This window comes from Diadema antillarum, unplaced genomic scaffold (genome assembly GCF_040938485.1).
Source record: "Diadema antillarum isolate AM-2024a unplaced genomic scaffold, OU_Dant_1.0 seq00001096_RagTag, whole genome shotgun sequence".
NCBI classification, from domain to species: Eukaryota; Metazoa; Echinodermata; class Echinoidea; order Diadematoida; family Diadematidae; genus Diadema; species Diadema antillarum.
In genome coordinates this window covers 803,251-828,521 of record NW_027271913.1, presented here as the reverse complement: position 1 = coordinate 828,521, position 25,271 = coordinate 803,251, and the positions used below count along the sequence as shown (strand labels likewise).

The following is a 25,271-nucleotide window of genomic DNA, read 5'->3' as shown; positions in this document are numbered from 1 at the left end:
GTCACCAACGGGCACCAGAACATCCTCAATACATTTTTCAGCAGCCTTGAACACGCATGGCCAGTTCTGGTTGATTATGATAGTGTTATATTTTTGGATTTTCTGAAATTCTGTGATGTATAAGATAGTAAAATCAAAATTGAGATAAAAGAAGTTTGGCATACTTGTGAAATAGGCCCCACCACTGTGTGCGTTGTAGAACTTCTACTAATACTACGACGGCTTTCCTATTATAAAATACTCATGAATTCAGCCCCACTGTGTGGCCTTTGACACAGCGGTGGAGCTTTCTCCCGCAATACTCGTGAATGCGGCCTCATCAAACAGTGTTTACGCGTGATTGACAGAGTGGCGGGGCCGATTTCCACAGCATAGCATCTTTCGTCCTTCCTTCATTCCCTTTATTCCTTTGTTTATCAACATTTTATTCTCAGAAGGACTTCCTAATGAGTATGACATACATTGTTGTAACATCTGTTAGAATACTGAGATACAGTTTTGTATGCATTAGTTGAAAAAAAATAATGGCAAAAAAAGCTGTGCCTGCTGTACGACTGTGGTACGAGTGTAATTGGGCGGTAACGTTAATAAAGCGGTCGTAGTAAATTACTTAATAGTATTAACATTAGAGTCTAGAGTAACTGCTGCAGTATGCGGCCGTGCGCCCGTTCGCGGCAGGTACATGTACAACATACTCGGTAATACACCGCTAAACACAGTACTGTACAAGTGGAAATTTTCGCGCATTTCACGCAACCAGAAACTCGCGCGAAAATAAAAGCACACGAATATTTTTACTTGCCATATGCTCCTGTGCGTGATGTCTTGATTCCGCGGAATTAAAAACACACGAAACTCTTCTTACCCGGCGAAGCGTGAAAAATTAGTCGCGCGAAAATATCCACTTTTACAGTATTGCACTATTACATGCACACTACAAACACACTACCAATCAATGAAAACCAACCGATAAAATAGTCCTGTTAATAGACACAATCTCCGACAAAAGTGAAATTTTTTCACCTAAATGACAACACATCGCATCCAAAATTTAATTTTCAGTACTTCTTAACATAACAGTTAAGAAACAATGGTCCAAGAAACTGGATTTTTTGTCATTTTCTCGATGTTCATGAATTTTGAAAACATATACTCACGTAAAATAGAACTTTCGCGAGCCGATGTGGGCAGCCATTTTTTTTTTCGGAAAGTGGATGTTACCATCGAAAAAAAATGAGAAAAAAATGAGAAAAACACGAGAAAGACATCAACAACACCGCCAGAATTGCGATCCTGTTTGCAGCCAGTGCATGTGTGCCCGCTATTTTCACGTGCTTTTGCAATGGGAATTGGCGCTTACGCAATGTTCGCGAGATATGTGAAGGCGTTCAGCTGAAGATCGCGGAGCACGCGCCTATTGCATAGGGATTGTACATCGTGCCGCAAAGCAGAGCTACTACGGCGCATATCGGCGAAAATTGTGCCGGGTTTTGCCCTGGTAAATCATGAAAACTGCGTTTGTCATTAATCAAATTTTTTATGAAAACAATAGCGTAAATGATCTTGTCTATATGAAATGGTTGAAGATAATTTGCCTGATTTGTTTACAGTGTGGAAAAACCCTGGCTTAACCTGCCGCAAACACGAGTATTTTACTCCAGATGTAGGAGTACAAATGTGTAGTATGGTTGGGTGTTCATAATACCGGACACCTAACGTTTTTCTATCAATAGAAACGTGAAAAATCTCACAATTTGCCTGAAATTTTACTCACGTGTGGAGAAAATACTCCGGATTCACAAGCGCGCACTGAAAATGCGATCTGAGGTACGCGCTCTTAGATGGCGGCTTCGAACGCGTGGGGTGTCATTTTTTCCGCACTCAGTTGCCCTGCTCATTTCAGCCGACCACCCTGACAATACGTATAAAGGGCACTTAAATGCGTTTTTTCGACAGGCCGCTGTTTTTTTCTAGCCGTCATTTTTTCCCCAATAATATTTGAATATATTTTGAATCCTTCGATATTACTTTTGAAGGACTGTTTGATGAATTTGACTCGATTTTCATTAGGAAACTTTTCATCGTAATTGAAATAAATTAGATAAGTCGGTTTGTTTTTTTCACATTCATTTCTCGTTTCTGCATCAACTCGTACGGTCGTAGCGGGCGACAAAATGTTTATGTCATGTGTATGTCACTATGTGTAACGTGTGTGCACGATCGTACAAGCGGCGGTGACAATTTTGCGGTCAAAATCGTCAAATTTATTACTGAAGGATACTCTACATCTAACAACGAGTCAGCAAAGGTAGGCCTAGTTATATGTAGTTACACGATAAACCTTATTCGATTGTGCTAAATTTCGGTAATTTAGAGGGAATACTTTGTTGTTTTCGCCACATTTTACTCGGTAGCGTAGCCCAGTGAAGAATCGAACCCCGTTGCGCGTAGTTCCATGCGTACATTTTCTTTCTGTACGCGCAATGCCATTATAATGCGCGGTCGGTCGTTATGGACCCGGTCGGTGGGTTGAACACCTCATGTCTAGTAACGCTAGGGCTCGCGCGCTATTGCGCTTGGTTCATGTGTTATTCTATCTATTCTATTTAGCATGAGGACCGCGGGCTCACTACGGATTGATATACCGTACCATGCTCTAGTCCAAGCATTTTCAGGTTCAAGATTCAAGGTTCAAGGTTCCGGGCCAGTGACGGGCAAAATGATGAACCGTACCTCAGTTTTGCTGCGTGTTACAACAGCCAGCACGATTTCTAACGTATAGGACTACGAAAATTGTATGCTACATCGCCACATACAAAACACTCGACTAACCATTTTCATAATTGAAGGAGATTGATCTTCACCAAAATACGTCAGTTTTGAGAGACATTAACATACCACAGCCAGCACAAAGGCACAGAAAATATATAACTATACTCACCATGATCCATAGAGTGATCTCATCTCCGATTTCATAAAACCATCCGAATATTCGTGGCCCTTCCGAGAAGACGTGGATTTTTATCTTCGTGTTTCTGTCGCCTTTTCTACACCCCCTATGAGCCCTCTACTTACTCCGTATGTGTGTCATGAATGCAAGATGTGTATCGGATCGGTACGTAATAATGTACGTACCGTGTGCAGCCTTCAGAGAAAGGAAGAAAAACAAAATCCGTCGAGAGACGAAAATCGAACGATCGTAATCTCTTGTGGTCGAGCGCCATCTACGTTCTACCACATACATTTTGATACTCAGTTTTGTTACAATTTTAAATGCTGTAGGTATTTTGTATTCATCGAGAGTTCAGTTTTCACAAGAGACCACATTCTCATTATCAATATCTTGATAATCAGAACAAAAACGCGACATGAGCAAGAAGTACTGTGTTTGTTTATATGTTTACAAGTGTTCATAAATGACATATGATTGGCAAATTCTGATTGTATTAACAATTTTGTTCTGATATAATAGTACTCTCAAAACATGTTCTGGATATACCTTACCTTCATTTACATTATGAATTGAGAGAATGCAGTAATTTGATTAGAACACATCAGCGAAAGTTTGAGGAGAATCGGACAATCCATTTAAAAGTTATGAATTTTTGAAGTTTCAGAGCTGCCATCACTGGATGAGAATGCTACAACAGCTTGTGATGTCACATGGGTAAACAATATTTATAATGGAAATAATAAATATGTAGAAAATTCAACATATTTTCACTTCTCTTGCATTGAAAGAGCACTTTACTTGCCTCTTTCAGAAAGCAGGGGGAACAATATTACCCTTAACTTACCTCAGTGACAAGTCAAGGGAATGTGAAATTCTCTTTATATTTTCCCTTTATTGTTCCATGCATGTGACATCATAGACTGTATAGTAGTCTTCTCATCCAGCAGTAATGATGCAAAAACTTTAAAAATTCATAACTTTTGAAAGGATTCTCTGATTTTCCTCAAACTTCCACTGATGTGCTCTATTGATAATGCTGCATTCACTCAATCAACATGTAAATGAAGGTGAACTTGTCTTTTCATGTTTTCATGATTATGTTCATCATTTACTAAGGGCTCTATGCCAAAGACTTTTTGCTCTGCATCTGAAGAGTTAATAAGTCCATATCTCCCAAATGGAGATATTTGCGATTAAAGGTCGAGAAAAATAAAGAGAATAATACAAAATTTATTGCTTCTTTTGACCATAACATCAAAAAAATACCTTTATATGTAGTGACCAATATATCATTTAAAAGGTATTATTTTGTACTTTATGACAGACACCGTACTTCAAAATCTTTAAAAATGGACTAATCGGTTTTTGCGAACAAACTCTTCATCTCTTTCTAATTAAATGAAACAGACTCATAATTTCTGGGCAAAGTGTTATAATCATATTGTCATTAAATGTGAAATAGAGAAGAGATGTCAGGGGCCATGGAACAGAAAGGGAGGACTGCAGCTCCTCTCTCCTCCCCCTCCCCCCCCCCCCCCCCCCCCCCCCTTTCAGCTCGTGAAAAAAAAAGAAAAATCATATGAAAAAATATTGCAAAAAGAACAAACAATATCCTGAATCCATGGCCTCTAACAACTAGAACTTTTTTTTTTTTCAAAGTGTGTGCTATTATGATGAGAGAGTATTTAACCAAGCTGCAAAATGTCACTGAAATTCATACAATAAAACTACTTATGTATCAAATTCACATCTAAATCATCCAGTGTTAATTATTGCAGGCCTACATTGCACCTGGTTCAACCAAAGTTCAGCAAGGATTTAGGATTTTCCTCATTATTGTAGGTTTTAAGCCTAAATTTTTGGATGTCTTATATCCAAGCACAGCCTGTGATTATTCGGCAACAAAAATACTATTTACCTTCTGCTATGATTGCTAGGTTGACGATGCAATTGTTGAATTCTTCAATTTCTTACATTTGATCTAAGCAGGCTTATTTACTATTGTTAACATTAGAGTTTGTTTTCCAGTATCTGCTCCTTGGTTTGGAATGCAGCCTACAAGATCTAGAGATGGTATTAGAATTTATCGACATCTTTGCCATCACCAACATCTACCATGTGCATGCAACTCCACTCAAATTCAAATGTTTCACAAGCTTTATTTTGTTTCTTCTTCTTCTTCTTCTTCTTCTTCTTCTTCTTCTTCTTCATCATCATCATCATCTTCTTTTCTTCTCTTCTTTATTTTGGTTGAAGAGTTGGGAAAAAGTCTACATCAAAGAAAGCATATAATGAAATCATCTGAATAGACATAACATTGATTAAATTGCTCTTTAATCAGTTTGATCCTACATTCAGCTACATTTTGGCATAAATTTCACATCAAATGACATTACAACAAAATACACACCAGTATGTAGTACTCTTTTTAGATTAGTCTTGTTAAATAGTGCTGGCACATGAAGGATCAATGCAATGTGTTTTACAGTTAAGCTTATCCTTCATTGTCATATAGTATGTTACATCACAGCATTGTAATTGTACCCACCCCAATTCTCCCCATCTTTTTTTCATGCCACTAGTCTCATGTCAATGGGGCATGAAAGCACTTCATACAACACGTACATATTCTCCTCTGAGGTTATCCACTGTGCACAGTACAGTGCACTCCAATATAAAGAACATGGTTATAACGAAATTCTGGTTACAACAAAGTAAAAATTGAGGCCGCAACATTATCTGCTCTGTGTTTTTTTATTGTTTATTTGTTCCGTTATAACGAAATTTCAATATAACGAAAGAAAACTGCCGGTCCCCAGGACTTTGTTATAATGAGAGTCCACTGTACTTGTCGGAGTGACACTGAAGATTAACCAGCCCTCTGAAGTAAATCTATGGTGGAGTAGACTGTGTATTGAATTTACATTGTTACTTGGAGTACAATTTGACAACAGGAATATCAGCCCTTCAAAACTGACTATAAAACACTTGTGATTATTCATAATACCCGTATATTATAATCTTTGCCAGTAATTAAGTTAACTGATCCATACAGCTAGAACACTGCAATGATTTAACATGAAAGTTCGTGTAATACAGGAATAAGAAGATTACTGAACAGGTGTTTCATGATAGTAACTTTTTGGGCATCTCTGTCAACCACTAAGCAGAGCACAGAAAAGATTTCAGGGGAATTCCCCACATATAAAGGTATCTTCAATACAGAGTAGTGAAAGAAGAATACTATTTCAGCTGACTTTTTAGCTAAATGGAACATTGAAAATCAGTAATTTATCTATTACAGAATTAATTAGGTAGGCCTACATCAAACACTCACCCTGGACGCCGGCCTATAGCTTATACAACATTTACCTAGAACCCTTCTAAAATGTTTTCTGAACTTTACCTTTGATTGTGGTATGAATATATAAGTTAGGATTCATCAAAATATGCTTCTTATAAAATACTACAAAACTTTGACAATTATATTACAAAATCATTAAAATCATTTGATTTTTTTGCAAGCAAAACAAATGATAAATACATTGTGGTATAATGGTGCAATGTTCAAAATTATCATTTGGAATTTTCAAAGAGATGTGTTCAATAACTTTACATTCTCCTCACATAAATATGACTTGCTCTTACTTCCACAAATGTGTGACTTTTATTTCCATTCTGTAGCATGCCTCTCGTTGTGAATATTTCTCCGTAACACTATCTTTGGCTTGAAAAATGAAATAAGATGTACAATGATACATGAAAATAATCTTATCCCCATTTCCCTCAATTTCCAACAGTATTCAGAATTCAGTTATACTAAAAGCGACAATCATGGAATTAGTATATCAATAGGCATCTTCCATATGTATTTATGCAATCATAGAACCATTGGTTGGTGATTATCATTTCAGTATGCTTGTGTGTCCAGATTTACACTTCAGCATCTGGAATAAATTTGATATTTTAACTAGGATATTACAGCACTTTCAATACCTAAATTGTGCATGCACTTTAATTATTTGACAGGTCTCAGAGGCAATGTGTTTTTACATCTTTGAAAAGAGCTTTTATATGAAAAATGGGGTATCATAATAATGTAGTGTTGATATACTTTAATTTGATATATTGATCATAATACATAATGTTATAAAGTTAAAACACCATCTGATAAAGTGGAGAGTGAAGATACTCTTGGAGTTAATGCCATGCCTTATTTATGTCACCTCATTTCTATGGGTGTCAACATACTCTGACATTCTAGTGAGACAGAAACCAGATAACACTTTACACCTCAAGGAAATCATGCCTCAGAATAACTTCTGGCCGAAAAAAATAACCGTGGTCAGACTGGCAAAAGATCGCAAAACCTTTGCAATCTTTGCCATCCGTTCATAATGGCAGCCAAACTTCTCGATCTTTGGATTGAGAAGTTTGGGTCACTAGTACACGCAAACAAGAAAGAAGAAAGAGTTCGCCATCTGACAGCTAGCGATTGTGACGTATCAATTATGCACATGGGCACTTCCCATCGAGGCACTGCCCTATATCCATCAAGCAGGTGGTGGACTGATCATGTCACAAACTTCATGAAGTTTGAGTCGCAAGTGTTCAAATACCTCCAGTTTGAGTGGGAAGTTTCACAACAAGTTTCCCATGAAGTTTCGTGGGAAAACTTCGAGATCTTAAAAGATAGTGATCTCTAAACTTCTCAATCCTCTGCCAGAGTGACCGTGGCTTTTTTTCTACAGATAGCATAAGAGCCTATAAAATACTGTATACGCCGTTATTTTCGCGAGGGTTTTATTTTCGCGAATTTCGCGAGTTTCGGGCTGATCGCGAAATTAAAGACATGCGCAAATATTACCCCGTCATACCTTATGTGCAAATTGATGACAAAATGCATCCAATGCTGGCCGGACCAGAATGCAGCGGTTACATCGGCCAGTACGTACACATACTATATTACTAGTACGTACGCTACGGTGCGACCGATTGTGGAAGTGCAGTACGATGCTAAACGTGCATTAAAATGTGCAATCTCCGTGCTACGTTACCCTACGTGAACGAACACCGGCTCGACGTGGTTGGGTACACGGGTGAGGCCTAGGGATGCATGTAGCCCGACCAGACGCCGTGTGCGCAGGGCCGTGCAGACGTCATGCGCAGCAGCTAGGTGTAGCTAGCGCGACACTTGTGTACAGCGACAGGGCCGTGTATATAGGATGCATGTAAAACTTTCGCTAGCGCTAGCACAGCTCTGAAACTTTGTCGTCTATTTGTTGCAACATTTGGTAGGTACTGAGTACTTGTCAATGCCGTAATTGTTTCATTTTATAAATCTTCTACTGTGTCTTTTCTATTTTCATGTTTGGGAGTCACAATGCATATGGAAAAACGTTATGAGTACGTTGGCAAGTGCTTGAACGTGTTTCTCGGACTTGGCAGTAGACTCTACTATCAATCGCGAATTTAACAACACGCGAAAATGCCACTGATACCGTGATTCGCGAAAATATCTGTACGCGAAAATATTGGCGTACACAGTAATGTTCCTAGTTTGGTACGCTACACAGACAGAGCTGGTGTTGACAGCTTCAGCAGGCAGTTGCATACTGGGAAACCTGCTGTCAGGTAGCCTGTGCTGAGTTCTCTAAAACTGTCTGGATGATTCTCTGGATGGCCTGAGATGATGGCGCGGTAGGGAAGCGGTCGATGAAGCTCTGGCCCAACTCCGTGCAGCTTGTGAGCTGAGGATCCAGGGGTATGTGACCTGTGGAAATCAAAGTGAGATGAATATTATGATACCATTATGATACCAAGAGCAAAGGAGGTTTCCTGGAAAGAACTGATATAAATTAATTCTAGGGTTGCTAAAATTCACACCTCAAAATCAAGGAGATTTCAGACAGCTTTTCGGGAGACATCTACTTGCGCACATCTTAACCCCTTCCTTCAGCAATTCTCCAGCAGCCTTCGATGCGCCCATACAAGATTTTTTGACCATTGGCAGAGAACAGACAGGTTGATAATCCACCTGCGGGAAAGCAGTCAAGTAGTACACATCCCCTTCCACAATCAACTGCATGTGCCATCGAACAATGCAAAATATCAATCCAACCCGAGGTATGAAGGGTGTACGCTGACGGGCTCGCAAATTCTTTTGTTATGGACTACCGGTATAAAGGCACCTGAATGGGGTCAGCGAAAGTCAACATCTAGTGAGCTTAGCCTTGATGTATATGTACATCTTGTACAAGTTTTATAGGAAAACAAGCGCACTAGTGCTTTGGAAAAGGGGAATTAGACAAAAATAAACAGAGTTTTGGTACAGAAAGAAAACAGATATTGAGAGAAGAAACTCTAATCTAGATCTTTGGATTAATATTATTTTTCTGGTCAGAATAACACAAGTAAACATGAATTTAGGCCACAAATGCAGACATTGTCTACATTTTGGGAACCTGGTATACCAGGTTCCGTAAGGAATGGGTTAATACACAAAATCAATTCCCGTATCAGGGAGAGCTTTCATAACTCTTTGTCATACTAAAAAGAGATTTTTCATTTTCCAGGGAGACACCTAGGGAATCAAGAAGGCTGGGTAGTTCTGTGAAGCTCTTCAGTATACTAAAGACACATTGCTCCTTCTCCACTTTCTCTTTTTCCTCCATTCTTTCATTCTCCTCTCCCCCTGGACCTCCCAATTCCTCTTCCTTCTTCTCATTCTCTCGACTTTTCCTTCTCCTAATGCTCTTCCTAAATGCAGCAGTTCACTATCATCTTTGCTACTATACACATCAAAATATGTTTCATTGTCAAAATACATGACTAGGAATGTGTCATCTCCTAATTTCACAATCTCTACAGATTACGTCCTCAATAAATAGAGCAAGCATTTTGTTTGTTTTGGTTTGGGGGATTTTTTTGTGTGTGTGTGTGTCCTTCAACATGCAAATTCCCTCTTTCCTAATCTCTCCCAAGTCCACCAGGGAGAAGGCATCCTTGGGTTCTGGAGACCATCATCTTCACTAATACCATCATCACTACCACCACTGCAGGAGAGAGAGGATGAAGCAAACTCACCAAGAAAGGGGATTTGACATTCAGCTGCCAGTGACTGACCCCCTCCCCTGGAGAAGACATTTGAGCACTCCTGGAGAAAGAACACAAAGAAGAAAAACTAAAATGTTACATATTTCTTCATTACAATACTTGCTACCATTTGCAAGACTTCCGTCCTTATTTTGCCAAAGTTTAAATTTTATTTTCGTTCCATATCCAATTTTAATGTGGACATTCTACCTTGGTTTCTCTAATTTGATAAACACTAACCTCTTCTGGGTTGCCAACTCTGTGTTCACCTTATTTTCCATTGTTAAAGACAGGTTTAAGTGAGTACACGAGAAACCAAAGCCCAAATATAAATGAGTGAAAGAAACAACATTAGTAGAACACATCACTGAAAGTTTAAGGAAAATCAGACAATTAATTCGAAGGTTCTGAATCTTTAAAGTTGCAGTGCCGTCATCACTGAATAAGAAGACTACTACAGTTCATGACATCGCTATAGACAACAATATTAAAAAAAAATATAAGGAGAATTCCACAAAAGTTTATTTTTCATGGAAAGTACACATTCTAATGACTTGCTACTGACATATGTCAAGGGTAATGTTATTCTTCCTGCTTTCTGAAAGAGCTAAGTCAAATGTTCTTTAATTATCTTTAATTATGCTGGAGAAGTGAAAATATGTTGAATTTTCATTATATTTTCATTATGTTGTTGTCCACAATGAAGAGTATTAGTCTCCTCATCCAGCGATGGCGACACCTAAACTTTAAAAATTCACAACTTTTGAATTGATGGAGACTGTTCAATTTTCCTCAAACTTTCACATGTGTTCTACTAATATTGCTCCTTTCAATCAATCCACATTTAGATTCGGGTTTTGGTTTCCTTTAAAAACACAAGTAAACTGTCAAACTCGCCATTCTATTGATGCCAAATTTGCACACCCTGGTGCTGTAAGTGAAATGAAGTCTGATCACATCCCACCAGAAACACAGAAAACCTACAATAGAATCATGATTGAATGCACATGAAAAGCAACTCTGACATAACACAGTCACATGTCTCAGAAATCTTATGACTCCAACATCATGCTTTACTAAATTTAAAAACTCTCTCTCTAGTTGTTGGTCAAACTGGCAACGTCATGCTCAGTTTCCCCTAATCTGTCATTGCTTATTCACCCATATCAGACCAGTGCACATGAAAAAGCTAAAAGGAGGCTGCCCGCTTTTCCACGTGGGTGCATTCAAATCGACAGCTCTCAAAATGATTATTCTTCATTGGCAAACAAATAATGAATCATGGGCAAGTTATGGATCATTTTAGAGAGGAGAAAAATTAATTGTCTGTATATCTACACACATGAATCACTTGCATTCAAATTATTCAGCAATCATGGCATTAAAAACATTTCAACGAACAGCTACATTGCTGCTTTTTCAACTGCCACACCAAAAGGATCCTAAAGTCGCCGACGGCTGAGCCGAGAAAATGGAGTTTGAAGTCAGATCATGAAAATTGGTCAAAACGATCAGATTTCTATTTTTGGCATAATTGTGTACTCTAATGTATCATCCATCATCTGCCGAAATTTCAAAGCTAAATGATCGATGAAAAGGCAAGAAATTAACATTTTTCTGGGTCATGATTCTCTGACTTTCACAGAACAGAAACGTGTCCGAAGATTTGGATTTAGCGCTGCAGACAGATTCTGCGTCTAGCAACGAGGGAGTGATCTTATTGGTCAGTATGTGGCATCGTGGTTACTGATTGGTCATGTGTAGACCGCTGGCACTAGGCTTGAATGAGCATTGCGGAGGTTGCTAGGAGCATACCTTCTACTGTCAAGAGGTGAAAACTGTCCTGCCTCCCCTTGATCATGATAACGTTGGAAGGAAAACTTTGAAGAGGTTTTCTCGAAATGCTGATTTCCTAAACCACTCAGCATGCGCTAATAAAATCATCTACATCTCCGCAACCGAGTACTTTTATGAGTCTTGTTGTATATAAAATTAAAGAGGAAGAGTAGGGAATAATGACATGTCATTTTCAGAAAATCGTCATCCCCCGACTTTCCGATCCTTTTGTTGTAGTGGGTCACATATTGCCTGATATGGGTTAATGAAATATTTTGTCCTCTGTACACAGTGTTACACTGAAAGAAAAGATCCAGCTGTAGTTGACTTACCGAGCAGTGAGGACAGACATAGCCACTCATGTTCTCTACCAGACCAAGTACAGGTAACCTTGTTTTCCTGCAGAATGTGAGCTCCCTCCTTACATCACCAACTGCAACAGCCTAGATCATATTTACACACAAAAAACATCAAAATCAAGACGACGACAATAAACAACAAAACAGATCATTAGCATGAATTTGAGTGATAATAATTTGTAAAGCTCTTCTGGCACCATGTTGCAGAAAAGCAAAATGCTAAAGAGACTATCATTACCAGCTTTACAACACAGACATACTAATAACCTTCATTAAGGCCTACAAAGGAACAGACAAACAGCCAGACACCAGAAAAGGTTAATGGTGGCAGACACAAACACATATTATTGATAGACAGACAAACTGACAAATAGACAGACAGATAGGTAGATAGATAGATGATTATATAGAAAGATAAATAGAGTGATTACTTGAAAGATGGATGATCATGACAATAGAGAGATTAATAGATCTATATTATGGGAATATATCATGGTGAGAGAGATGAGAGCTGTACAAGGCAAATTAGATATCTAGCACAGTATATAAATAGCAGGATGGTTTAACAGTCATACTGTGACACTAAATAAGACACTGGTGTACATTGTACTTGTATCAATTCCCATACTGATATCAGGGCTACTGCATTATCACCATAGCATTCGGAAAGAAGTAATACCCCATTGCTATGAATGAGCAAAATTACTAGTCTATAATCTGCCAATCTTTTGCATAAGTTCTAATTCTAGCATTTCAATTTCCCTAAAATCTTAATCCACAAAAATGTGACAAGAGATCAACTTCCTTAAATACTGAAATGCTGGAAGAGTCTGCAAAGGAAAAGAAGCAAACAATAACATCTATTCATTCATTCATTTACTTTATTTCCACACCGTCACTTGTTTCAGCCACAGGCTGTTCTTCAACAAGTCCGTGCATCTTAATAAAAACAGTTACATCACATAATACAAAAACATCATAATACACAAAATCATACTGAAGAAGAGGATGAAGAGGAAGAAGAAGAAGAAAAAGAAACACTTGAGCTTACAGGCTACATATCACATTCTTTATTCCCCATCCCCATCCCCCCCCCCCCCACTGACACAAATAACTCTACGCAAAATCTATACACGTTTGGACTTTTTACTACATTTAAGAATAAACAAACAAATATACAAAAAACACATGACTCCATCACTGAAAACAGTCTCGATAATCAAAAACTATATATTCAATTTTAAATCTAGTGAAGGACATTTCTTTCAGATTCCTAGGCAATCGATTCCGTTCTTTAATTCCTCGAAATGAAAAACTCTGTTTCTTAATATTGGTTCGCGATTTAAAAAACTCAAAGCATTTATACACATTTTTCAAGCCATAATAATATTCTTTAAAAACAAAATGTTTCAAAAATTCTCCCGGTATCATATTAGATGCAATCTTATACATCATATACAAAATTTGCTTATTTCTTCTATCAGAAAGATTATCAATTTTCACAATATCAAACAAATCCTGACTGGGAAAACTCCATTCCTTCTTCAATATAATCCTGAGCGCTCTATTTTGCTCTATTGATAACCCAAGACTCTACTTGAAAAGTGTGACTGCTAAACAGGCTAAGCACTATATTTAAACAATCTACAGTAAGTCTATCACTACACAGAGCAAAGGAAACCATTCCAGTGATACCTCATTTGTTACATAACAAGGAAAATTCTTGAGGTTATGATAAAACATCTCTAATATTTTCTCATTTATTTTCTTTTTAGCAGCTTTGACAGCAATTATCTCAAATTAACAAGAATGTAGTTAAGTCATTCTGTGATCAAACTCTTCACTCGGTGACCTGAAGTCGAGGATATTGACTCCGTTTGAGTATATAGACGAGGTTCCAATGACGTCATCAAACCATGCTGAGTGGCAAAAACTGCTTACGTGGGCCCCCACACGTGTGGGTAAGCGCGTAAGCATTACTTAGTACTTCCCATGTCCAATCATCACATGTGATTTTATCAGGACAGACAGGCAGGCTGGTATGTGGTACATGTACGGCGCACTGGAGCTATGCACTTAACCCATTGAGGCCGAGTCCCAAGTATACTCGGGCAGGCATCAATGGGAAATGTGTATTGTAGCAAAATCAGTCCGTCCTCAACAGGTTAATACACACATGATTTGTTCCCCCCCCCCCCCCCCCCAGCAACATGATATTTGACATCACAGAACCTCATCTAGAGACTGACGTGGCATCAGAATTCAAGCTCAGAATGCCTAGGTTCAATGATCATAATGCGATCATGTGACGTCTGTCTGATTTAGACTACGAGATCACAAATCCCTTTACCTGTGGAGTTGTGACAAGGATTGCTCCATCTGGGTTATGAGACTGTAGGTTCTCCACAATAGTGATGTGTTCATCTGATGTACCTGTCATGTAGAAATACCGAAGAAGACCTCGAGCATGAAATTCTTCCGTTGAGATGTTTTCATTGCAACAGACTGACAAATTGTCCTATATCAACATAAATAAGTACGTAAGCCCATGATTTCTTTTCTCATGGCTACTACTAAAACACTGATACAATTCGGTGCTTATTTACGCCAATGTAGGGCAATTTGCCAATCAGTTGTAAAGACCTTGAGCAGTTAGTCCTCAGGGACAGCAACCCTCGTGCCTTATAATGTACTGTAAAAGTGGATATTTTCCCGCTCCTAATTTTTCGCACTCGGCGGGGTAAGAAGAGTTTCACATGTTTTTAATTCCGCGGAATAATGACATCAACTACTGGAACATATGGCAAGCAAGAATATTTGTGTGCTTTTATTTTCTCGCTAGTTTCGGATTGCGCGAAATGCGCGAAAATTTCAACACCGCAAAAATTTTCACTTTTACAATATGTAAAGTTACTTCATTATGCTTGGATGACAGAGAGGATCATTCATTCCATGCAGCATGGGCACAACCATGACAAAAACATGACTGCCAAAATATCATACAATAAACCTTTTGTATTATAAGAAGGAAGAAGCAATTTTCATTTGTTTATACATAGATCTAGATCTCTGTTCACAAACAATTCTTCTTCTTCTTTTTCAGGAGAGAACAAGTACACACACTCACTTTTTTTTTTTCTTACACATATTCACACACTCATACACATATATGCAAATGACTTTAGGCAAAATGTATGTGTGGTGTTCTTCACTAATTTTGTCGCATTAAATTCACTGCTCTCTGTGGCATTTACACTGATGACATTTATCTTCACAATCCCAAAATTATAGCAACTGACAAGAACTTGAAAAAAAAACGCAAAGAAATGTGCAAGAATAAAAGATGCCTCTTTGAGCTGCATTACCTGGAGGTGTGTCAATTATCAGAAAGTCTAAGTCTCCCCACACCACATCAGTCAGGAATTGTTTTATCATGGCTGCAAAGAGAGAGAAAGAACAAAACATAAGCTACAAACTGCACATGGTGTCAATCTTGAATAATCATTTTCATGTACATTATTAAAGAGAACTAAATGCCAATGGAAACAATCTTCCAAGAATACTAGCTTTGTCAACTGATTTTGGGGTCTCAATTTCATATAAAAATTCATAGCATTGATGTGCATTTTTATTCCAAACACACGTTATGGATAAGTTAATATTCTTGAATCTCCCTCATGCAAAACACTGCACATATCTTGTTGATCCATATTCAAAAGTCGCAAGGGCTAAACTTGTTAGCGACATCTGATTACCCAGTAAGCTTGACAAATGAAGGTTACTATGATTTGATGATAAAGGATGTCAGAATACATGTTGAGCATTTCATCTTATCATTGAATGACATTTTTCTCTTAATATAGTTACATGAAGGCAGAATCTCAAATGTCAAAGCTACAAGCTGTAGCAAGCCCGACTTGGGATAAATATTTAAAACTTAATTCACTTTTTAAAATGGGCATTACTATCCCATTCAAACAAACAAAAAGTTTCAAAATTACAAACCTCATGACTATTTTACTAACATGCTGTTTTTTTATAGGTGATATTACGCATGTCTAGACAGACAAAAAATTCATCACACACATTCATATTTCAATACTGCTGTTTCAATGAAATGTGTATTTCTAGAAATTAACAGGAGACTTCTATAGATTCTTTTTTGTGTGTCAGGGAACATGTAATCATCACATGGAAATGTATGCATACACTAACTAGCAAAAATGAATTCATCATTTCCCTTCTGATCATAGAGGCTTCTTCTGGCCAGCTAACCTAAAAATCACACAAAGTCTTCATTCTTCCAATCTTCTTCAGGTGACAATTTGCTGAATCAAGACATTTACTCCAGAAACCAACATAACTTTGAAGGAAGCATCATGAAAGTCACTGAAGTCACTGAAACTGAGAAGATTACCATTCTTTTTAGGTCCTCTCCATACGACAGCATCATCCTGACCACCGAGGAGGAAAGCAATGGACATGACAGCAAGGGAAGGATCAGGGTACACTGGAACCCATCTGAAAATGCAATACACAAGACATTGCAAAACAAAATATTGTATTAATAATAACAATAATAATAAGGTCTTATCTACCCAGGGTAGCCTCTTCAGTGTTGCCACTGCTACCAGAGGGTCCTGCCATTATTATTACCCTAGTGTTGCAAGGTACCCATTTATAAACCCGAGACAAGAGGGTCATAGTGGGTAAAAACAAAGCACTGGGCGGGATTCGAACTCAGGTCCTCCAATCGGGAGTCTGGAGTCTTATCCAGTATGCCACAGCGCCCCCCCCCCCCACACTATAAGCTGTTATTTTTGCATATTTTTCACGATGCTATTGAAAACTCCTTGTTACCTTACGCATGGCGACATTTTCACATGCATGCTGTTAAATATCTTAAGTTTAATATCTTCAGCAAATGATGAACTTAATAAACTTTATCGTTGGTTTTGTTGTAATAAATTGTCACTTAATCTTCAGAAGACACAATGTGTTATTTTCAGAACAAGGAATAAGAGGATACCTTTAAACACCCCTTCTCTCATTATTGGTGGACATCAGGTAGCTACAAGCGAAAATGTATTATTCCTTGGTACGGTATTACTATCAATGAATTTCTGTCATGGAAGCAACACATTCTAAATGTATGTTCCAAAGCTTCTCGGGGTGTTGGTGTGATGCATAAGCTAAAATTTATTGTTCCTAAAAGTGTCTTGACTACACTGTATAATAGCATCATAATGCCTCACTTGATGTATTGTAATGTTGCTTGGGGTAATACTTATAACAGCCATCTTCATAAATTGTTTATTGTACAAAAAAAGAGCTATCAGGCTAATAACAAGCTCACACTTTACTAGGCCAAGTGCCCCCCAGTTCTTACAGCTGCTTTGTTTACCTCTTTAAACGAGTTAGTGTCTTTTAACTCATTGGCATTCATGTACAAGCTTCACATGTCCAGTTCTCCCTCCCTATTTTTGGATTTGTTTGTCAAAAACTCAGTTGTTCATTCCCATAATACACGTCAGAAAAACCTTCTGCATCTACCTCGTGTAGCTACCAGTATTGCCCTAAATTCTTTGTATGTGTCTTGCATAAAAGAATGGAACATGTTACCCTCAGATGTTAAAGATAGTACCACTTTTTCCAGATTTAAAGTGTTGACTCGGAAGTATTTGCTTCATCGATATTCTCAGTCTCATTGATGCTGCTCCTTTTAAATTATAGATACATGACTTCATCTCATCGCTTTCCATTTGAGTAACATAGTCTAAATGCCAATTATGTTTTGCTTTAAAATTCCATAGATAGTGAGTGTGAGTGTGTGTGTGTGTGTGTGTGTGTGTGTGTGTGTGTGTGTGTGTGTGTGTGTGTGTGTGTGCACTTAGAATCCATCCATGTATGTTAAAGCCACTGTATAATTCTGGTTTATGGTAAAAATTAGAAACTCTCCTTTTGAAAGGGTCCTTACCTGTGGAGAAGTGAGGGTTCTGAGACCATACCACAAAGTTTTAAAAAAAAAAAAAAAAAATTGCTGCTCCCTCTTGTGGTCATATATCACTAGCTGATAAAATGAATTTTAAATTGACTCGAGGGAGGAGGGGGCAATAAATTTGGTGTCAATTTTTTTGGTCTCTGGGGTGTGGTTGCTGCGCTTCTTGAGGGATTCCACTAGAATTATTCTATGGCTTTAATATGTTTGTATATATATTAGTGAGTTGTTATATTACATGTCTTAACTTGCCTTTTCAGGGGTCTTATTATACAAGCTTGCTTTCCTAAGACCCCTCCACTTTACATCTATAATGCATCTACATGCATTGTCAATTTATATTCAAATATTCTGCAAATTGTTTTAATCACATATATTCAACAATGTATTCCTTGTTACATATTATTGTTCTTATGTAATTTTTGTATTGTGGAAACTTTGAATAAACTTGAAACTTGAAATTCACAATTGAACTGTGATTTGCAAAATTCGCGAAAATTAAACCCTCATGAGAATAGCAGCTTCAGTAATGTTTCCAATCCTATCATCTTGATGTGTAGGCCTTCCATTGCATTACATCACACACTTGTTGACTTACATCGTGTACTTAGTATATCACTTGGCTTTCCAAGCAAACAAAAACAGTGTCAGTATAATAAAGATCTTTAAAAACCCTACATCAAGCAAAAAAATCTACTTGTAGCCGGTAGGCTCTGCCTATTGAAAGTTATTTGCTTGGAGACATTGGTGTAAAATCAAGAAAATAGGACAGTAAGAAAATGGAAAAGTAAGCAGCTTTAGTAGCCTGTTATTCTCATAAAAGTGGTACTTTCATACAGAATTATATCTTCATTAAAACATGACAATTCAAAATACTGTGTAGTTAGTTTGTAATAGAGAAATAAACCCAACCACACATATTAATAGATGTGACAAACCTACTGCTACATGGATACCTGCTCGTAAATGATATGTGATTGGAAAAAATTAAAAACAAATATGGAAAGAGAGGGTTTCAGGCAGTGAGGTCACAATAGGGTCATACAAATCTTTGTTTATATACCAACCCTTGGGGACACTGGTGGACGTCTTGGCCTTGGACACCAAGCATTCGTGGGATACTTGGCCCACAAAGGTCTATGTCCAAAACACCGACCTAGAACAGAACAAGAAATACATTTCAAGAAGAAATGAGTCACTCAATAGAGGAAGAGAAAGATACGATTATCAGTAGAAAAAAAGTACAGTTGGACCTCCTATTCATCTACCACTTTTTGATTGAATACATTAGCAAACATCCCTCAGTTTCACCTTCATTTCATTTCACTCAAGGCAGAAAATACCACAGATTCATATCCCGGGCTCAGATTGTTGACTTGTACCGTACATGCGAAATTCTCAGCAACAAACGCAAGTGATATTTTTTACTGTGCATCAGTGCTAGCTCATCATTTTGATCGACCGCCCGTTCTCCCATTGGTAAAGTACATAAATATAGTAAATGGCAAAGACGGGTTAAAAATATTTACATGTATTACTAATGAGGATTTTCTTCAATTCTTTATCCTCTCATTTCCTAAGGTTATTTACCTGTACATGTATCCCCCTAATTCCTCTTGATTTGTATTCATGTTCGAATGTTCCAGCGTATTGTGCCCCGTCCCATGCATACTTTTGATTTTATACATGAGAAAGCCACTGGGTGAGGGTGGTCAATCTAAAAAAATAGGTGGTCGATGAGTAGACAGTAGACTTAAGGCCAAGTAAAAAAAGATAGTAGTTTCTCGTCCGGGTTTTTTGAGCAAGGCGATGAGGGAGGTCCTTACTATTTGATATCTTACTATTTTTTCGAGGATTGTCAAAATGAAAGTAATGTGTTTCTCGTTCGGTAATTCTGAGAAAGGTAACGAGAGAGGGCTTTACTATTTTCTATATCCAATTTATGAAATGAAATATAACTCTGGTATTGACTAGCTGTGTTATGAGAGATCAGGTCCCAAGTGTATGTCTTGCCTGCACTCTGTGCATTTTCAAACAAATAGATTACTAGTATGTACCATACTTGAAATGAAACTTCATGCATGCAGAGATACATTTGCTTTTTCTTTCCACTACAGATGTCAAGGGAAAATGACCATCTTAATACTGGTATTTAGTGTTGTAATGGCATTTCTGATACCAGTGTACTTGCAATTCTGATGTATTGTGCTATTAAATGAAACAGGTATAAAACATGTCTTTCAACAAAGAATGTACGACTGAAATAAATTCCATGATATTCAAAACACTGCTTTATTCATCATTGGTGTTTGTGACTTTTTGTGTCCACACAGCTGGTATGTATCTGCATTTCTTCACAGTATTGTAGCACATTCAACTGGAAACTGTCGTACAATTGCAGATGGATGTCAAAATGATACTGATATGGCATTATAGCATTAAACATTTAAAGATGCTTCTTCATGTTCTAAAAAGACATTTGATAATCACTCATCATTTGGATGATAAATGATTGTATACCACACTACAGATGATACGACTCACGGCCATGTCCGTGAATTTACATCGTAAAGGAAAGTATCCCGCAGAAATACGAGATAAATCAGAATCCGTGGAAAAGTTATTTATTTTGTAGATACACCCATTTGATAATTCTACATCTGCTGAAAAAGCGCATTCATTTTCTCTTCAAAATAGAACAATAAATCGCCGTCAGCAATGCAACGTCACAGAGCAGAGTGTACGGGCTTCTACACATTCGAATGTGTTCATGCGTGCGTGCAGACAGCTGACCCACCAGGGGATGGTACCGGTGACCAACCCTGGACAGCTACAGACATGCGCACTTTGCCAATACGGTGTGGCACGGCCACCAAGGGGCCACTGCACCGGCACCGTACCTTCCGACACTGCACACAAATGCACATAGTCACAATGACATGAAAATGTATACAAACTCGATACAATCCTCACAAGCATTTGTACAGTACAATTCATCCGCTTGAAATATGAGAAACGGGGAAAAATACGAACAATGCGCGAAATATGCGTGGAATATCAGCAATTGATCGCAAAAAAATGTTGCCGCTATCGCGTTCACGACGTACCGAGTGCGCTGTACATCACAGCTAGCCCAGGCCCGCCCGCGCCCAGCCAACTACAGCTCGACTGCTTTGTGGGTCATTCCTTCTTGCCGATCGCGAGCTCACAGTGTGAAATGCATGCGTTATTACATACGCACTACAGAAGCTACAGCTGTAATGACTACAGCTAAGTAGAGGACGCAAGGCGTAATTATAAATGATCCACATCACGATTGGTAGGTGAATTGTCGATTTTTTTTTCAGCGGCCGAAAAAATAGTAAATATCAAAAAAGTCGATGCGGCAACTGAAAATCGATGCGGGCGGGGAGCGGGCTGGGATGAGAATTATGAATTTCTTGGTATTTTCAGCGCCATTTTGAAAATAGTAAATAGTAAAAAAATCGATGCGGCGCCAAAATCGATGCGCGCGAGGACGAGAAACTGGTTTCTTTTTTTACTTGGCCTAAAAATACTATACTAATTACTGATAACACTAGAAAATTAATAGACTGAATTAAATTTCTTTGACAAAATGTCAAGGGCACGAAGAGCAGGATATTCTATTGCACTTATCAAAAGATACTTTGCAAGTAAACTGTGGGAGAAACATAATTTGCTACGATGATAGCATTCGCCACACTTATTCTCCATATTAGGTATGCAATTTACGGCATAATCGTGATATAGTCCCCACTGCTGCGTGTCCGTACTAAATACAACCCTACCTAACCCTATACCCTAACCCTAGTCTGCGGGTGCACGCACACTGTGTTGGGGCCTATGGTGGGGACAATATCACGATTATGCCCAATTTACAGTCTTACAAGCCATTTAAAGGCTTTTCATGTAAATTACATTCCTTTTTTCATCATTACAGTTAAGTTATGTATGTTTACAAATGCGTACTTCGTGCTGATTTGTATACTATAGCTCTAGAGTCTAGTAGTAGTATATTTGTATCAATACCTGTGTTATCGTTGTTTGATTGTATGTTATATATAATATGTATGTGTTTTTTTTATCCTCGTTGAATGATGGAAATAAATGAAATGAAATGACATGACATGACATATCTAGGATCTAGTAGTAGACAATAACCTGGGGTGGTATTCTGAGGTCGTAATTAAGTCTGTAATTAACTTCGTGATTAAGTCGCGAAGTTAATAGGCCCTTAATCATGGGCAAAATCGGTATTCTGAGGACGTAATTAAGGTATGATTAAGTCCCCTGTAATTATCTTAGGTCCCTCCCATCTAATTGTTATTCCATCCAATCAGACGCGTTGTTAGAAGCCAAAATGATGATTACACGCGCAAATATGCCCTCAATGCGCGCTCCTCCACGCCCCCTGTAATTACAACCCAAGAGCTCTGTGCGCACACTCCGGTATTTGATTACAACCCCTCACCTACGCACGCGAAGATCTCAACCTCTTTGCTCACATAAAATGACAAAATTCCTCGAAGATCGGCTATATTTCTTTTTTTCTCTGAATTCTACAGATACCATGATAACAAGATTCAACCGCTCCTCGGTTACCGAAGACGGTAAGCATCGTTGTGGCAGAGAAAACACGATTGAATGCGTGATATCGGAGTAGGTAATGACACTCTTTGGTATCATTAAGTTTTCCATTAACTTTTATACTTAATTACACCCTCAGAATACCGATTCGTAATTAACTCTGTGATTAAGTCCTCTCAGAGGTGCACGCGCATTGATACGCGCAAACGCGTAGGTCCTTCCCGCCAAAACGTTTGTTGCTATGGTAGTTAATATACCCCCTACTTAATCATGCTCTCAAAATACCAATTCGGTAATTAAGTGCTAATCAGACACTTAATAAGCTCTCAGAATACGGCCCCTGGTGATAAACATATAACACCAGTCTTCGTATGTAACTAACACAATTTATAATATGTGGGACAACACTTTGGCTTCGTCATTGCAATAGGAAGGTCTACATCTTACGCATCATAAAACGTGAAAATTTCAACCACTTTTCCACGCATTTACCTTTTTCCCTACATGTTTAAGACCCAGTGCTAGTTGAGCTGTTACAGTGCTCTTTCCTACTCCGCCTTTTCCTGAGAGAACGAGAATGGTGTGCTTCACACCTGATAAGTTGTTCTGTACTTCGTCCATGCTTTCTCCCGAAAGATGATTACGCAATAACTCGCCGTGCGGATGCATTACAGCCAGAGCTAGAGGCCTGAGGCGTCTTTTGGCAACAAGCGTGACTCAGCTGCAATATTATGCGATACCACCAATAGACGTTTTCACATCAGCCCTATGAAAATCCAAGCTCGAGATATTTTTCTCGATTGCAAATTAGCGCGCTATTTTATCTCCTATTCACATCAGCCCGAACATTATCAAATAGCGCGCTAGTTCGCATTAATTATCCTGCTATTTCGGAAATTTCCCGAGTTGGACTCGAGAAATTTTCTCGATCAATTAGCGCGCTAATTTGTATTCACATAATCAAATATATAGCGCGCTATGTCGTGATCGGGTTAATTTCCCAGAAAATAGCGCGCTATTTCGAAACATCGGGCAGATGTGAAAACGCCTATTGAGGTTGTATAATCTTCTATGATTTTCACACAATTAGTGCAAATTTATGCGGATCGAGTGGCAACTGAATGCTTAGCATCCCACTGGCTTTGATGTTCCTCTAAGCAGCTCTGCCATGGACCAAATAAGAGGGGTTTTATTTTGACACTTATTATAAAGCTCTATATCGGAAGAGTTGTCTCTTGTATCCTGAACTTTTAGGTAATATGTTACGGAACACTCGTTTCATTTGTTTGTTTGCTTTTTATCATTTTGTTATCAATACTCCAGTAGGCCTACTGAAAAAGGAGTGTCAGGATCATCTTGCGCACATTTGCATATTATTTTGTACGCCGGGTTAAGTGCCTATAAGATGTGAAATCTTTCACAATTGAGAAATGCCGGGTGTGTGTTAGTTTGTTTGTTTGTTTGTTTGTTTGTTTGTTTGTGTTTTGGGGGGTGTTTTTTTTAATAATTATATTTTGTGACATTATTCGTGCGTCCGATTCTCTACGCACTAAATAATTGCTGAAGGAAGAGACAGCAAACTGCTACTCGCTCGGTTTGTTGCGATTGATGAATGATGCACATTCGAATAGAAATGCTGTCTTTTGTCAAGCAATATCAACACCTGCGACTGTGGAGCGTATAACTTCTCCGCGGCACGGAGCACGGGTACAAAGGAGATATTCTTATTCCTTCTCCTTACTATAACACCTCGCCTCCCTGCTTACCACAATGCCTGGGGTGTTTAACAAAGATTTAAGTCGATCTTAAAATTACGGTGTACCACTGGTTTCCTAGCTGTACTGTATATCAGCTTTTCAGAACCCCCCCCCCCCCCCCCCCCCGGAAAAAAAAAGTTACTAAATCATGAAAATACAGAAAATTTGCTTTGTCATATTTTATTTTGAATAATAATGGATATATATCTTCTTTGCGCCACGTCTGCTGAACTCTCTACCAGTCCAGCTTCGGAATTGCAACAGCCTCAATACATTCAAGTCTGCACTGAAGACTTATCTTTTCTGGCAACTTTGTGAATGATGTGTGACACTGTCTTGTGTGGGAGCTGGGCGCCTTTGAATGTTTCTACAGATAAATGGCGCCATACAAATGCTGTTTCATCATCAACATCATCATACATGAAAAAGTCTCCAAATTACATTACACGTTCAAACAAGTCACGGATACTGTCCATTTCATTATGCCTTTTTATTCATTCATGACCGTTGACAGTTGTAATCGTTACTAATGTGAGAAACGAACAAAAATTGGTTCCGTGAGAATGGTAATATACTTTATAATATAGGCTGGAAGAAAATCAATCGATGGCGTTGATTTTCAATTCTAAATTAGATTATAATTGATAGTGTTGTGAATGATTGAT

General features: G+C 38.2%; 1 protein-coding gene across 1 annotated transcript; it reads right to left on the bottom strand.

The window, feature by feature from the left end:
* Positions 1-8,513: 8,513 nt before the first annotated feature.
* On the bottom strand, positions 8,514-23,471 carry LOC139743552 (cytosolic Fe-S cluster assembly factor NUBP2 homolog). The gene is made up of 8 exons (XM_071654032.1): positions 23,342-23,471; positions 19,309-19,397; positions 16,661-16,764; positions 15,609-15,680; positions 14,594-14,676; positions 12,217-12,327; positions 10,040-10,109; positions 8,514-8,726 (listed from the first exon to the last, which is right to left on the bottom strand). The coding sequence occupies exons 1-8, from the start codon at positions 23,468-23,470 to the stop codon at positions 8,584-8,586; spliced, it is 801 nt and encodes a 266-aa protein (XP_071510133.1). The 5' UTR covers position 23,471; the 3' UTR covers positions 8,514-8,583.
* Positions 23,472-25,271: the final 1,800 nt, after the last annotated feature.